Below are 16,440 nucleotides of genomic sequence, written 5' to 3' on the forward strand. Positions count from 1 at the left end.
AACACTAGATATTAAACAGCCAATCACAGTTATTTAATTACAATTGCAATTAGTGTTATAAAGAAAGTCTGCTAAAGGAAGAAATGACCTAACAAGATCAGAATTAAAATTTCTACATCCCACCTCCCTCCAAGGGTTTTCAATCAGTCCCTCTATAATTAAGACTTGATCTGCTTTTCTTAAAATGAGAGAGTAAGTAACTAATCTTATCCTGGTCATTTTTATGTTCAGAACTGTATACTGAAATTATAGAAACTGTGTAAAACCAAGAATTCACTTCAAATATTTCATATAGTGACCTCCTAAGGAAAGACAAAACAAAGATCTAATACAGGTAAGCACTTGTCAACTAAACACCATAAACCCATGTTAGAAAACACATTTCTTGATAGATTATAAAACCAATGTGCTTATTCCCTATGCATGCCATTATTTATAATAATGACTCCTTTTGCAGAATGTTTTTGTTAAAATGCACATATTTGTTACTGAAACAAATTAGTTCTGTGAGTTTTAAGATAAGGACAGTTCTAATGAGCTTATTAAAGGAGAATTCTTCACCTTTTATAATCTGCTACCGTAAAAATTAAGAACAAAAATTTGGTGACATCTATTTTAATAATGACTTCAAGATCCCTATCTTCAGATGTGAGTACACTGTTGCAGAACAGTGGCATTAAAGTCCCAAGTAAATATAAAGAGAAAAACCGGGAGATTAGATCAACTCTCCCACCAAAATGAAATTAAGTTTATTCTGTAAGACAGAACCTATCTTGATGTTTGTCTTAGATTCAAACAACATTCAACTAGAAATTAATGCAATGACAACCCAGAATAGTCACTGTCAATTCTTCAAAAGCGGCCTCTTCACCTATATTTAGTTCATAAGGCAAACCAGTCAAGAATTCCTGCTGCCAATTGAAATGAATGGAAGAAATATATTTAAATCAAATAGCACCATCTAGCAGAACCCTCATCTGCTCACAAGAGTAGATGTTACTTGGTGTTCAATTTGGTAGATTTGACAGCAAAGGGGCAATTATTTGTTTTCCTGATGGGAAATCACAGAATTAGAGCTAGAAAGGACCACAGTTATACAAGTTCCAACTTCCTGGTTATTATCTGAGAAACTAAAAAAAATGTAAGAAGTCATCAGGATACTGAGTGGGATTCAGCTAAAGTTCACTCCTTCCTGGGAGTTCACCTAAAATATAAAATTACTTTGATTCTCAAATTCAGTCACCCCCAAAATAAGATCATACCTCAATACATTTCAATTCCTTCACTCTAATGTGAAATTCAAATATTCTGTAATCATTAAAACATCCTCCTTCATATGTTTCAAAACTTCAATTCTAGTAACTGCCGTTTCTTAACCAGGCTATAACGCTACGTCTTTTACATATTCCTTATCACAGCAACAAGATCCTGAATGCAGCTCAGAAAATATCTCTTGGAAAAAAACAAACCAGCCTCTCTCCTAATTTTTTTTTGTTTTGTTTGTTTTGTTTTGCTTTGCTACAACAAGGCCTGATACCTCTAAATCCTACGGGAACTGAGTGTGTTGCTGCCAACATAAAGATTAGGAAATGTTCCCATCCCTAGGGCACACGAAACTTTCAGGGGGAGAGTAACTGCCTAAAGCAAGGAGAAAAACTCAGTCGCCTGCGCATTCGGTTTTTATTTATGCAGCTATTTCTGTGCGCAAGGTAACCAAAGTACCTTTGAGAGATGCTCTCAGACTTTTCGCCTGGTCTGAACCCCCCTCAGAAAGACGGGGTGCGTTCAATGACAAGGATAACCCTGACCCTCAGAGTTTAAGTGGTTACTGGGAATCACTGTTTAATCTGCTGCATAGTTTAGAAAAAAAAAAAAAAAAAAAAGGGAGGGGGGTTCTTCCTCAGTGGTCACAGTCACTATTCGTTCTCATTTTTAGTAACAACCAAATCACCGTTACAAGTACACAAGAATAGCAGCAAACCTCTCTGCTTTGCAGTGTGCCGTGACAGTGGCAACCCGGGCAGGGAGGGGCTCTGTTCTCGCCAGCCGCCTCCTGGGCTCCCACCGAAGTTAACACCTGTATCTCCCCACAACTGCAACCAAGCGGCTCCTTCCCACCTGAACGCGTCTCCCCTCCCACAAACCCCTTTTTGGACCACTGCCCCTCCCCGCCGCAGCTGCCCTCCTCGGCGTCCCCGGCGGCTCCCACAGCTCCCCTCCGCGCGCCCCCGACCACCGCCCCGCCGGGCCCGCCCCTCCCGCTGCTCGGGGGCTGCCAGCCTCACAAAAAGTTCGCCCGCCGCCGCCGCGGAGTTGGGTCCGCTGCGAGAGGCAGAAACGCCGGCCTCCTCCAACAGACCCCGCTCCTCGCCAGCACAGTTTGGCTCCCAGGGAACTCCGTCCCTCTCCGACTCCCAAACTTCAGAGGCGTCTCCGGCGCCCACCCGCCTCCACCCCAGCTCCGCGCCGCGCAGGGGACTGCGGGCGCCGAGTCCGTCGCTAGCCCAGGAAAGCCCGGACGCCCACCCGGTCCACACCCGCACACGCCCTCCGCGCCCCGCGCGCGTCTCCGCGCCCCGCGGGGCCCCGCTCGGCCGCTCCACGCCCGGCTTCCGCCCGCCGCGCGCCCGGCACCGCCGCCCTCGCCTCTCACCGTGCTCGCCGCCCCGAGCCCCAGCGCCCGGGCCCCCGCCGCCGCGCTCCCCGCGCCGCCCGCCCGACCCCGGCCCCAACCTCGGCCGGCCCGCCAAACACCTACATTCCCACCGCGCGCCTTCCTCCACGCAGCTGCCCCTGCCGCCACCTCGGCGGCTCCCCGGGTCCCCGGAGCCCCGGACCCCAGCTCGAAAGTTACTTTGGAAGGTGAACCCGCGGGTTATTTCCCTCAATCACCCAAACAAGTTTCCATCCACACCACCAGCACCACCGCCGCCCCTCAACACACCCGCTCCCTCCTGCGGACAGCCCCCTGCGGCCGCCCGCCCCGCGCCCGCACCTCCAGGAAAAGCGCCGCTCCCCGCACCACACGCCCCCACCGCGGCACCCCTCCCCCTGCCAGCCCACCCCCGGCGTCCCCGGGCGGAGAGTGTCTGTGTCTCCCAGAGTGTGCGAGTGCGTGCGTGAGTGTGCGCGCGTGTGAAGGCGGAGGTGGGTGAGAAGCGGAGACACTTACTTCTCCCGGGCCTGGCTGTCGGACGGGACGGCGCTGCTGTTACTCTTGCCTTTGCCGTACATGCTTGTGCCGAGAGCAGCTCCCACTGTCACGCACCTGTCAACCCATCACAGCCTCCCCGGGAACAGCCCCGTCCCCATGGCGACCCACGCAGCCACCCCCACTATTGGCCGCCCCACGCCAAAGCTCCGCCCCCTTCGCCCAGGCAACGCGCGAGACTGACAGGCCTCCCCCTCCCTCCGGCCTGCCGAAGCGCGCGGTGGCGGCTACAGCCTCAGCGGCAGTCTCCTCCCTCCTTCCCTCCCTCCCCGGTTCCCTCCCTCCCTCCTTCCCTCTCCGCTCTCCTCCCTCCACCCGCTCTCCTCCCCCCCTCCCCCCTCCGAACCCGGGCGCAAGGGGGGAATTAGAAACTGCTCTAGAAGGATTTTAAACAACTGGCTGTTCTCTCCGCCGCCACCCCTCCCCCCGCGCCGCCCGCGCTCGGCTCCTCACTGGAGAGAAGGCGCCGGGAGGAGGAGAAACTGCGGCCTGGAGTCTCCGGCCGGAGCCGGCGGAGCTGGAGCCGTGGCGGCCCCAGACTTCGGGGCGCCCGCCGAGTCCACAGACAGAGCAACGGCCCCAGACGTCCTGGGGCCCCCACCAGCCCCTCTTTCGCTCCTCTCCTGTACGTGACCTCGCGCCGGTACCCACGATTGATTTCTGCCATCCTCAGCCCTACTCCCTGGGGTGTCGCCCCCGCCCAGTTCCCGGAGGGCCGGCTGACGAGGGACACCAGCGCTGTTCCCTCGACCTTCTGGCTGAGCGACCGAGAGCGACTCGCCTTCCCTCCTGGGGGGACACTGCACCTCTGGCCCTCGGCGCCGCTGCGGCGGCGGCACCCGGGCCGCGCCCTGCTCCCCAGGGGAGTACCTGGGCTGGGGTCGGCCTCCTCTGTGAGAGGTGAGCGGACCTCCCAAAGAGGCCCGGTGACTCCTGCGGCCGCAGCGGCTGGTACCCCAACCCCTCCTCGCACGGAGCCACGCGGCGCCATGGACACCTCGCCAGATCTGCCGCAGAAGAGGGCCCCAGGTTTCCCCACCCGGCCTGGTTTAACAGTTTGGGTCGGTGATGCCTATTCATCCTGACCTCTGGAGTGAAAAACGCCAGAGAAGGTCTTGAAAGACTTCCCTGTCCTTGCCGGTTAGAATAGGCCCCAGCTCGCTCCAAGGTGTACAAAGCTGTGCCAGGGCTGAAAGGCTGCCCGAGAATGTTTCTGTATCCAAATCCCTAATCCCATTTCAGTAAACGCGCAAAAGTTTCTGAAACACACACAACCTGGTTCCCAGTAGAACTCTGCATCCTTTATCTCGTTGAGATCCTTGGCTGTAAAATCAGACGGGTGCAAATGGGGTTAGAAAGAAGATGGGCTTCAAACTGGGAAGAAGGGTACAGATGGGAGTGGGACAGGGCGACATCTGGAAAGGATGAATAGACAAGAAATAGCTGTGGGAGGACAGGGAAATAGGATTCGCGTGGACTAAAGTACCGTTCTATTCCACACACATATATCTTTCAGCATTTAGTAGTAGGATCATAAAAATGCATATGGAGATACAGAGATAGATGGAAAGGAAAGAAATGGGTGTGAGCACTGACAGAACTGATAGGAATAAAACATCAACAGAAGGTTAAGGAAGGGCAGTTAGCAAAAATGAGAGGTCGAGAATCAAAAGCGGGGTTGGCAACCAAACATAAATCAAAACTGGGCAAAATAAAGAGGAAGGACTTTCTATACTCGTGTTAAGGAAAAGGAAAAAAAAAACATGGGAAAAGTGAGGTATATAAAGATGAAAAGACTAGAAGATACAGGATTCATGAAGAAGCCGTAGAATGTCAGAGCAAAAGATTAAAAATACAAAAGAGGACAGACATGGTTTAAAAAAACACACAAGATACAAGAAAAAAAAGCACTTTTATTAAAAGGATAAAAATTCAGCCAATCAAGGAAATGGGAGGGGGGAGTGGGGAAAAAAATACACCGGCTTAAGTAGATTAATTTCCAAGAGAAGTAATTTGCCGTTTCTAACTTCAGAATTCTCCTGTCTGTTTCTAATGGCTTACAGTGAATGGGTGGTTGGGATATCGCATTCATATTCTCCTTTCTCTTTCTAATGACCTGCAATGATTGGGTGATTGAAGTGAAGCTGAGCCAGTCAGCCTCTCCTAATGAACTTTTGCTCAAAATGCTCAAATGTGTATAATGTTGCCACAGTTTACAGACTCAACTTCAAGGTTAGCATTATGTAATTTGTTGTTCAATTATCTACTTCCATGGGCTTTAACACAGAAATTTTTAGTATCTCAAAGCTCCATCACACATAGTATACTCCCTAAAATATGCTGCTCAGAGAATGCTGTCACTTCCCAGAGAGCTCTGGCACCTTCTCAGCCACCCTTCTGCCTGCCCCTGGAAAAATGAACTAAGTAAGGTGGTCTTTGTCCTACTATCCAAAAACAAAGTAGGCATTATCCTTGCACTGGTGTTGGGATTCTCTTAACTATGCTTCTCAATCATGGCACATTAGAATTGCCTTTATTTTCATTGTTGTTGGGTTTTGTTTGTTTATATACTAACTGGATCAGAAACCTTGGGGATGGACCCAAGTACCTGCATTTTTTTTATAAGCTCCAAGTGGTTCTTGTGTATAACCAAGGCTGCTTGCCTTTGCTCTTCAGTATCCATTTAAAGGCAGCCAACGGGTACCACCAGAGTTTAATGTAAGACTTTTAGGTTGGGCTGTGCATTAATAGATGACCCTCCTCAAGTAAGGCATTAAGACATCTTTACAGTGTGCTTTACTTTCTGCCGCCAAGTCAACAAACTTGTTAATAGGATGAAAATGTATGCCCATATGTGTTCTCGTAGTGCAAGACCACAAATAGCCGTGATTTAATTTCCTATTTCCTATAAAGGAAAATGAAGAAAGAAAACAGGAGAAGCTATTTGCTGTCTTCTGCTGTAATTTATTCATTTGATTGGTCTTTACCCAGATTTGTTACATGTAAAAGTCCTGTGGGTAATGGCATAGTTTCTGATGTTTAAAAAATAAATAAATTATAGATCTGCACAGTATGGTATGGAATTTAGAACAATTTGATCTTAGTCTCTGGAAAGAATAAAATGCTAAAAGGTCTTAGTTCAGAACTTGCCAAGTTAATGTCAGAGTTACCTTTACAAGAATGTTCTCCCATCTGACAAATATACAAAGTGAAAACATGACTTTTATATGTATATGTATCCTATATATAGTAACCTTAAAGCTTAAGTAATCAAATCAATTATCATTAAAACAGCTCAGCAGCTACCTGTACCATCTCTGTTTTATTTTCCTCTAAATGTTTACACATGTAAATAAAATGCTTCTTTGCCCTTGTTCAAATTATTTTGAGTACAAAGAGTGTTCTTTGCATCAGCAACTGTATCTCCTGGGACCAGTACTGTAATTAATGAGATTTGAAACACATATTCAGAGCCAAGTTTGAGATCCCAGATACAGAATTGAAGATCCATTGTTTTGTTTACATTTTTTAAAAAGCGGGAAAAGATAGGAAATTTAAAGCTTCCTAGTGTAGAGAATCACAATATATTTTTAGAGGTTTTTTTTTAACCCACATATGAGATTGATTAATTTGGGGGGCCTGGATTTGGGATAGGAAAACACTGACCAGCAATGCCACCAGAATGGAACATTTGCATTTGAGGTTGATTTTTTTTTAACTTTATTCTTTCAGATATAGAACATCACAATAACTCAATCATTAGTTCTCTCCTCATCCCTACCCCCATTTTGTTTGGGCATGTATGCACAATTTTCTCTTTCTGGAACCTACATCTAATTCTTGGAAGTCTTCATCACTTTAAAACAGGCAGTTCATTTTACCACCCTGCTCAAGCTCTGGATTGACTATACATTTCTTTGATCCTAATTTTTTTTCTGTAGAACATTAAGGTTAATAATGTCTACATTCTTACAGTGCATGGGACCTCAGAAAAGATTTACCTGTGTTATACAGAACAAATAGACCACCTTTTTATCTTTAAATGGAAGCTAATCATGAATTTAATTATGTGCATCCTATAGAACATTTAGCTTATTAACTTGAAAAAACCACTTAGAAATAAAAATATTTAGAAAAACTATTTAAACATTAAAATAAATTTTCTTGTTTTAGAGTAATTTTCCCCAAAAATAAAACTTCTATTACTTGTTTCATAAAATGAATCAGTTATTCAAATAACAGCTCAATTGCATTCATACCACTTTTCGTTTCAAATCATTTAACAGATATTCATTCATGATTACTCAATACATCCCAGTTCATGAGATTTCCCTAACCAGCTTGTTAAACTCGGTAAACTGAGTCCTAGATATATTCATTAGCATTGGCTGATCCATAAAGAAAACAGAACTAGTTCCAGAAGAACTCCATGTTCCTGGCCAGCAGTCCTTTTCCCAGACCGCGAAGCCACACCTCTTTCTCTCAGAAGTGACTATTCCACCAAGGAATGTGAGCAAGCTCTAAGATGTTTGTCATTCAAACTACCTTGTGAAACTTCACTCCCAGGCAGAACAGACCAGCATGCTCAGATTCACAAAATGCTCAAATGCCAGGTACCAAAGGAATGAAATGAATAGTCATTGCAACTATAATACTGTGCAATTTAGTCACTTACACCAGAATAATAAATGAAGTTGGGCCTCAAATTAACATTTTTTAACACACTATGATTGGTTTAACATCAGTTAATCTGAGGCAATGACTGTTTGCTTAACCTATCGCCCTGGAGTTTTAAAATCCCAATTTACATATTCATAAACACTTACCAACATGTTAGGAGACATGGTGTGCAGATCTACCAGTTCCAAAGAGTTCCAGCCCTAGAGTGTCTAGTCTTTTTCAGCACTACCAAGAATGTGAAGTTTAGTGGCTTAGAATAAAACAAAATTATCCTGATACAAAGAATTATACATAAGCGGAAGATCAAAAATGGAAAACCAGGGCAACCATCTATGGCAATTTCATATACTGTAGTGTTTTGCAAAACAAATTCCAAGTGTTGTCCTGTTCACTGGCTGGATTTTTGTCATTAAGAGTTATGTAATAGGAAGTGTGCCAAAGAGTGTTCTTTATTCAAAAGTATTACCATTTTTTTTAGTGCATTCCTAAATCTTCACAATGGTTTTTCACCTAGTAAGGTTATGCCAATATGATATCTTTGCACTCTTGGAGCTAACAAAAGCCCCAGTCTCAAGAGGGAGGCTATACAACATTCCAGGCAGTGTCATTTCCTTCTGTTGGAAATGGAAACAGAGAAAAAACACCTACTACATTTGCTTTTCATAATTTTCCAACATAATCGGACCCTCTTAACCAAGTGTGGCAGGAAAGAAAGATGACAATATATTATACTGCTATTGCATTTTATTTGCCTTTAGATCATTTTAAAATAAGTGGTTAAAAATATATTACGCCAAGTAAAATCTGTTTAAGACAAGGGCTGAATATTGCCATTGGCAATCATAAGCTATAGAGTATAAACAATCTTACCATGGTCATATGCGCCTGTCAAAGACATAGAGGACACTTAAAATTTGGGGGTTGGGGGTTGCTCAAAAAGTCTTTGAAACCAACTGGGCTATGTCCTATGTATTACAGTATAATAAGTACAGTAGTTTCTGAAAATTTATGTGTATTCCATGGTGGCAATTCCACCTCCCAGCACCATCATATACCATGAGGTGATACATGTACAGTCAGATTCCTCTTCAGATTTTACAGTGTCATTGTCTTTAGCTTTTCAAATGCTTCAGGTTTTTTCTTTGCACCTAAATTCTTCAGGCAGAAAACAGAAGGATCCCCCTGCCATATGGTGCTGAGGTATTGACAGTAACAGGGCAAATTCCCACTAGCCTTGCCCAACTTCTAAGACTCATGTTGTCTGTGATTTTGGAGGACCATGTTAAGGAAGTTAAGAAAGAATATATTTCTGTCTAATGGTTGGTCTGCTACTACTATTCTGTACTTACCTCCTGCCCTGTCCTCCCTGTAAGTCTCATGAGATTTTCAGTTCTTTGAGGAGAACCTTAAACAATGTCTACAAGCCTATGGATCTGACTTGAGGCTAAAGTTGTTGCAACTCTCTGGGTTAAAGACAGTTTTTGCCAAAGATACTAACCTCTGGAATATTCTTCTACAGTACTATTATTGACACTGAGATGCCCAGAAATTAAAGGCTCAGGAGCACTATATCCATTTATCCTGGCTTTTCAGCCTGGTCTGGTTTCTAGAAGGGAGATAGCAAACAGCACACTGTGGTGATGGATTTGGGTAGTCTGGGGAGCAGTGTGGCGGGCCGGGGCAGGCCTAGGTCAGGGTACGCTCTCCCGTCACTCTGAAAGAGTTGTCCCTACACCCCAACTTTCCCATACTGCTTCCTTTTTCTTGCCTTGGCTTCTGTGCCTTTTTAGGAGGTGCCAGTTCTGTTTTATAGTTTGGGTTTTTTTCTTTACTTTAAAGAAGCATTTATCATTTATGACACAAGAAGACACATCCATGCCCCAGGAATTTTCTGAAAACCTACGGAGCTTACCAAAGGGTAATGAGCAGGTGATGCACAGTACTCCATCTTATCACCTTATCTTCCAGTTTATATATGTTACTATACATATTTCCTATCATATGTATGGCAAATATATGTGTTTCATATGTATATAAGATATGTAATGAATATACATAATCTTTCATGTATATGTAAGATATGCAATATAATATATATATATATATATATATAAAGTTGGAAGTTTAGTGGGAATATATGAAATTGGCCAGGCGTATGGCTCACACCTATGATCCCAGCACTTTGGAAGGCCTAGACAGGAAGACTGTTTGAGCCCAGGAGTTCTGGAACAGCCTGGGCAACACAGAGAGACCCTGTATGTACAACAAATTTAAAAATTAGCTGGGCATGGTGGCGCACGCCTATGATCCTAGCTACTCAGGAGGCTGAGGCAGGAGGATCACTTGAGCCCAGGAGTTTGAAGCTGCAGTGTGCTATGATCACACCAGTGCACTACAGCCTGGGCAACAGAGTAAGACCCTGGAGAGAGAGAGAAAAAGAAAAAGCCAGGTGCAGTGGCTGATGCCTGTATTCCCAGCAGTTTGGGAGGCTGAGATGAGTGAATAGCCTGAGGTCAGGAGTTCAAGACCAGCCTGGCCAACATAGTGAAACCCTGTCTTTACTAAAAATACAAACAAATTAGCTGGGTATGGTGGCAGATGCCTATAATCCCAGCTACTAGGGAGGCTGAGGCAAGAGAACCCAGGAGGCAGAGGTTTCAATGAGCCAAGATCGCACCATTGCACTCCAGCCTAGAGAACAAGAGCGAAACTCCATCTCAGAAAAAAAAGAAAGAGAGAGAGGCAGAAGGAAGAGAGGAAGGAAGGGAAGGAGGAAAAGAAAGAGAAATGAAATCACTATTTTTGTAAGTCAAAGGTAGTGACTGCTGGCAACATTATATGGTGCAACCATGCAATAACTTCAGTTTCGCATCCCATGCTACAGACTCCTTATGTGTTAACATGAACTAACATGTATTAAGCTCATACAATGCGCCTGGCACTAAGTGTTTTACCTACAGTGGTGTTTCAATGCTTTTAACAATTCTTTGAAGCCAGGCACAGTGGCTCACACCTGTAATCCCAACACTTTGGAAGGTTGAGGATTACTTGAACCCAGGAGTTACAAAACAGTCCGGGAAACATAGCAAAACCCCATCTCTACAAAAAAAAAAAAAATGTTTAAAAATTAGCTGGGCCAATCTCATTACTGGGTATATATCCAAAGGATTATAAATCATTCTCTTATAAGGATACATGCACACGAATGTTCATTGCAGCACTGTTTACAATAGCAAAGACCTGGAACCAACCCAAATACCCATTGATGATAGACTGGACAGGGAAAATGTCACACATACACACCATGGAATACTATGCAGCCATAAGAAAAAATGAGTTCGTGTCCTTTGTAGGGTCATGGATAAACCTGGAAACTATCATTCTCAGCAAACTGACACAAGAACAGAAAATCAAACACCGCATGTTCTCACTCATAGGCGGGTGTTGAACAATGAGAACTCAGGGACACAAGGAGGGGAGCATCACACACTGAGGTCTGTAGGGGTGACTAGGGGAGGGACAGTAGGGGTTAGGGAGTTGGGGAGGGATAACATGGGGAAAAATGCCAGATACAGGTGATGGAGATGAAGGCAGCAAACCACATGGCCATGTGTGTACTTGTGCAACAATCCTGCATGTTCTGCACATGTACCCCACAGCCTAAAATGCAATATATATATATATATATATATATATGAAATTATCTGAGCATGGTGGTGTGAACCTGTAGCCCCAGCTACCTGGGAGGCTGAGGTGGGAGGATCACCTGAGGATCAAGTGAGTCGTGATTGTGCTACTGCAATCCAGCCTGGGCAAAAGAGTGAGACCCTATCTAAAAAAAAAAAAAAGAAATCCTGTGAGGTAGGTATTATTATTTGCACGTTTTTTCTGGTTCACACAACTAATAAATAACCAGATTGAGAGTCACACCCAGCCTCCCTATATCATCAAGCCTTCCAGGAATCTGATACACAAATTCTTCCAACCACCTGTACCCCTTAGAGTTTGCTACTTCATGTACTATGATTCTAGAAGGACAAACTTCTCTGTGAATTCAGGTTGGGCTAAACACAATTGGGCCATTCGAATAGGGCTTGTGGCTAGTACATCAGCACGGTCAGCCCCTAAACCTCCTGAGTAGGGGGAATCAGAAACACCAAGCTACATCCTGCTTTATTGGAGACTTATCTTTCCTCGGGTCCATCATTTCCTCCCATTTTCACTACTATAAAATGGATACTTTGGCTTCTTCAATAAATTTCTCCTTCGATATTTAAAAGATGAGTTTTCCTTACTCCTACTAAATTGACCAGTTCATGTCTTCTTTCCAATCTTCACTGTATTCACTCTTCAAGTCGATCACATTTCCCAGTTCCATGTGTCTGTGTGATCTGTGGTACATAAAACCTGAAAACAGAGAGCTTTGTTTTAATTCACATTTTGCATAGGAAAAGGGAAATCTGGGCAGTACCATCCATTTACTGGATCACTGCAAATAAGAGCCCTACCTCTGGAAATGGTCAAAAACGAGTCCCCTGCATCTAAATCAGCAGGTTGCAATTCCCTTTAGGTTTTTTGTTGTGTTGTTTTCTTTTCTGTGTGGTTTTCATTTCCTCATGGATTATTGTAGTTCACTGTTACTTTTTCTTCTTGCCTTGTTTTTCTGGCTTCACTTCCTCCTTCTATTGTTATAGCTGTCTTTTTCCTCTCATCACATTTCCTGTTGCCTTTCCAATTCGGTGGGGCCCCATCCAAATCACTCACTGCCTGGCTCCAGAGTTGTCTCTTGGTTTTAGGAGAACAGCAATCTTATGCCAAATAGTTCCAATCCCTGAGGCGTCAGAAGAAGAATCCCAGGGACTCAGTACCCCAAAATTTTCCTTTATTGATTTGATACTAGAATGAAATTCAAGTATGCCTAATTAAGACAAGAAAATATTCATCCTCTTGGCTTCCTAGCCCCAGACTATTCTGAACTCTGACAGCACCAACATCCATCAAATCAAACAATGAAATCAACTTTGGTTACTTAGCATAATAGAAATAAACTTGTAATATTCTATTAGTGAAGGATCAATGTCTCCTGTCTTGAAAATAAACATCAGAGCTTGGCCTCAACATTTATGTAGCAGCAGGAGACCATTATTTTGTGGCAACATTCGATTACATTGACATCAAGACAGATTTATTAAATTAATAAATAGTACATGATTTTCAGCCTTTCATTTCCAACCCTCACCACCACCACCCTTCCCAAGGTGATCTTCTGAAACTCTTCATCCATTTTGTTGACTTCTTATTATCTATAACCTCTATTTCTTTTTTGTTATTTGTCAGTTTATATCCAAATTAACTATTTTAAATACTCATTTTTAGCTAGAAAATTTAAATTGGTTATTAAGAACAAAATAAACAATAAGGAGATTCATCAAATTGTTAATTGTCAAAATGTTTCACTGTCACGGTATTTGAAGAGGTCTTATTTCAGATGTACTCTTCCAAGTCCTTAATGTGGCTAATGGCAAAGCTCACAGTTCTTGCTGCCTCTTTTTCTAACTTCCAGCCTCAGGGCCTTTGCCCTGGCTATTTCCTCTGCCTAGAATGCTCTTTTTTCTGCTCTTTGCATGGCTGATTTTTTTTTTCTCCTTATTCAAGTCTTCTCGAAGTTCAATTCCACTGAGAGATTTTCTCTGAGAGTCCTTTCTAGAGTGTTTAGTGCCTCATCCGCAGTCACTCCTCATCCTGTTGTTTCAGTTAATTTTCTTTATAGTCATATGTCACTACCTGAAACGTTTACGGTATGAATTACTCATTAGTTCGCATACTTCATAGAGGCAGCAATCTTACTGTTCGTCTCCAGAGTACTGGATCCCTATGTCCCAAAACCCAGAATTGTACCTGGTACAGTGGCTCTCAATAAACAAATATTCATTGATTGAATGAATAAATGAATAGATTACTCTAAAAATATCATACAAGATTGACCTGAGACCTTATCTGTCTTAGATATTTGCAGCATGCATTCTTTCCAGCCCTCTACCCTACCCCAACCATCTGGGGGCTCCTTGTATTCTTAGAAACAACAGTGATTGAACAGAAAGTGTCAGCACACATTTAGATTTTAGGCTTCTGCTCTTACTGCAATTTATTGTTCCAGCATCTAAACCAATTTAGCAGAGTTCTGGTGAGCAGGACATGAAAGAGAGAAATATTTCCCCCTCTCTTCTATCATCTCAGATCTAACTTGCTTGGAGTTCCACGTGGCTTAATGTTGCTGACCATAAGGAAACAAGTAGCACACAGTCAGCAGATTAAGTTTTCAGTAATAAGCTTTCATCATGTCACTCTCCTGCTCAAAAACCTCAATACCTCCCCACTGCTTATAGGATAACTTCCTCTCCCCTCAGATTTGTATCCAGTGTGATCCATCAGCACCTACAGCTTTGGGGAGATTATAGTTACTTATGCATGTCTGTCTTCCCTACTAGAGTATGCACTCCTTGAAAATAGTCTATTCATTCAAAGGCATTTTCAGCTTACCTACATGTTGAGCTTGATATGGGGAAAATACGTTGTTGAGGAAGTCATGTCACTGCTTTCAAGCCCCAGAATTACCAATTCATTTTGTGCCTTGCTTTTGGGAGCTATTTGCTAATGTTTCCAGAATTAAATTTTAGTCCCATTTGCTGAAGTCTGATGACCAGATTTGAATTCCCTGTTCCACCAATTATCAGCTGTATGATCTTAGGCCAGTCATTTAACTTCAGTTTCATGAACTACAAAGCGAGATGATGTTACTAACTACATATTAGTGTTGTGATGAGGATTAAATGAAAAAACACACATACTGGGTTTAGCACAGAGCTTAGCGCATCATAAGTGCTTAGTAAATATTTATGAGTGTTTTCTTCTCAGTAGAGCTTGTCTGTAACCTATAGGGTCCGTAACCACAAAACCACATACCTGATGCATACAACTCTCCTTACCTTGAATGGCTCTCCCTGTTCCCCTCCAACTCCAGCTCCTTTGTTAGCCATTCTCTGCACTTACAATTTGTGTCAGATGAGATCCTGTGTGTTCAGGGTGGTATGGCCGTAGACACAATCTGTATCATACACACAGGCCGCCTTTTACTAAAACTTGACTGTTCCTGTGTCTTTTTGTCCCAAGACATAAAAACAGGGATATAAGAACAGAGATAATGCTGTGATTTTCCAGCAGTGCCCAAGATAGTTCTGTACTCATAGAATGTACCCGCTAACTCATTTTTGAATGTAGTGAATAGTATATGTAACACCAAATTCAACAGCCTTTTTATGGGTAGCAGTTAGTCATTGTAATGACATCCTTTTGAATTTCACAGATTTAAGGGTGAAAACTGGAATTTTGATGTCATCTAATCACATCTGCAAAGGAGTTTCCACAATGTCCCTAGATTCCAGTAAAGAAATTTTTTCTTATCTTTAACTAGTTATGACTTAAGTACTTTTCCTCATTGAATCGGCTGTAGCAATGGGGGGAAAATTAGTCATCATTCTCCTAATAATAAGCCTATATATACTTCAAGACAGTCAGCAAGTAATCCTCTTCTCCCAAATGAACAATCAAAATATTTATTTGCATAGCTAATATCACAAACAGTCTAGGCAAACAGACAAAGTCACTCTCCTGTGAATACTATTAGCTTGTAGTTCACGGTTTAGGTGACTGCTCTGGAGTGAAATAAAAACATCTTCAGAGACTTCTACTGGTCAATCAACACTTCAAATATTTTTCTAAGCTGCTCCTGGTAACTGCAATCTTTTAAGCATTTATTGGTGGTAGAATGGAAATACAACAACAGCAGTATAGTCATCCACTCAACAAACATTCACTGAACACCTACAGTATGCAGTATTGAGCAACACAGTGTTTGCTAAGCAATGGAGGGCATGCGAAAATTTATAAGAAGCAGTAGCAGCCAAAAAGAGGTTTAGAGAAAGGCACAAAAATTTCCTAAGTATGCATTATGGGCTGGGCACAGCACTAAGTCTTGGGGTATACAGATAAAATTTCTGACTTTGAGGATTCCATAGTCTAGAGGGGAGTGTAAGAGTCTTATGTGTTCAATATAGTCTTCTAAGTGCTGTGAAAGATGTTAGTGGCAGTGAATACTTTGGGTCACAGAGGAATACCCACACCTAGAGCTTGCTTTATGTTTGAGTGGAGCCTTAAAGGAAGAATAAGACTTACCTTAATTAAAAAAAATTAATAAAAGTAGAGAAGGACATTTGAACAAAGGGAGAAGCATGTACAAAGGCAAAAGGGGAAGGGAGACCATGCACATACCAGAAGCTACAGGAAATTTGCCTGGAGTGGGGTGATTGTGAGGCAGTTGTGCAGAGAAAGCTGGAGGGTAAGCAAAGACTGATTTGTGAACAGCTTTCTATGAGTACCACAAAAAAGACTGGATTTTAAATCCTCAAATAGCCTTGGGGAGCCACTGGAGGATTTTAAGTAGAGAAATGACCTGATCAGATTTGCAATTTAGAAAACTCACTCTGAAAGCT

At 43.1% G+C, this 16,440-nt stretch overlaps 1 protein-coding gene across 4 annotated transcripts in view; it reads right to left on the minus strand.

Moving 5' to 3' along the window:
* SSBP2 (single stranded DNA binding protein 2) overlaps positions 1 to 3,309 on the minus strand; it is a 336,503-nt gene extending 333,194 nt beyond the window's left edge. For 3 of the 4 annotated variants that reach the window (XM_012477556.3, XM_012477555.3, XM_012477552.2), the window contains exon 1: positions 3,173 to 3,309. In XM_012477556.3, the coding sequence (XP_012332979.2) occupies positions 3,173 to 3,234 (62 nt within the window). In that variant the 5' untranslated portion in view covers positions 3,235 to 3,309. The remainder of the gene's footprint in view (positions 1 to 3,172) is intronic. The other variant, XM_012477553.3, reaches the window with a different exon arrangement.
* Between the last annotated feature and the right edge of the window lie 13,131 nt (positions 3,310 to 16,440).

The sequence above is a fragment of the Aotus nancymaae genome, unplaced genomic scaffold (assembly GCF_030222135.1).
Source record: "Aotus nancymaae isolate 86718 unplaced genomic scaffold, 86718_ANA_hifiasm-v0.15.2.pri h1tg000014l, whole genome shotgun sequence".
In the NCBI taxonomy this organism is placed as follows: Eukaryota; Metazoa; Chordata; class Mammalia; order Primates; family Aotidae; genus Aotus; species Aotus nancymaae.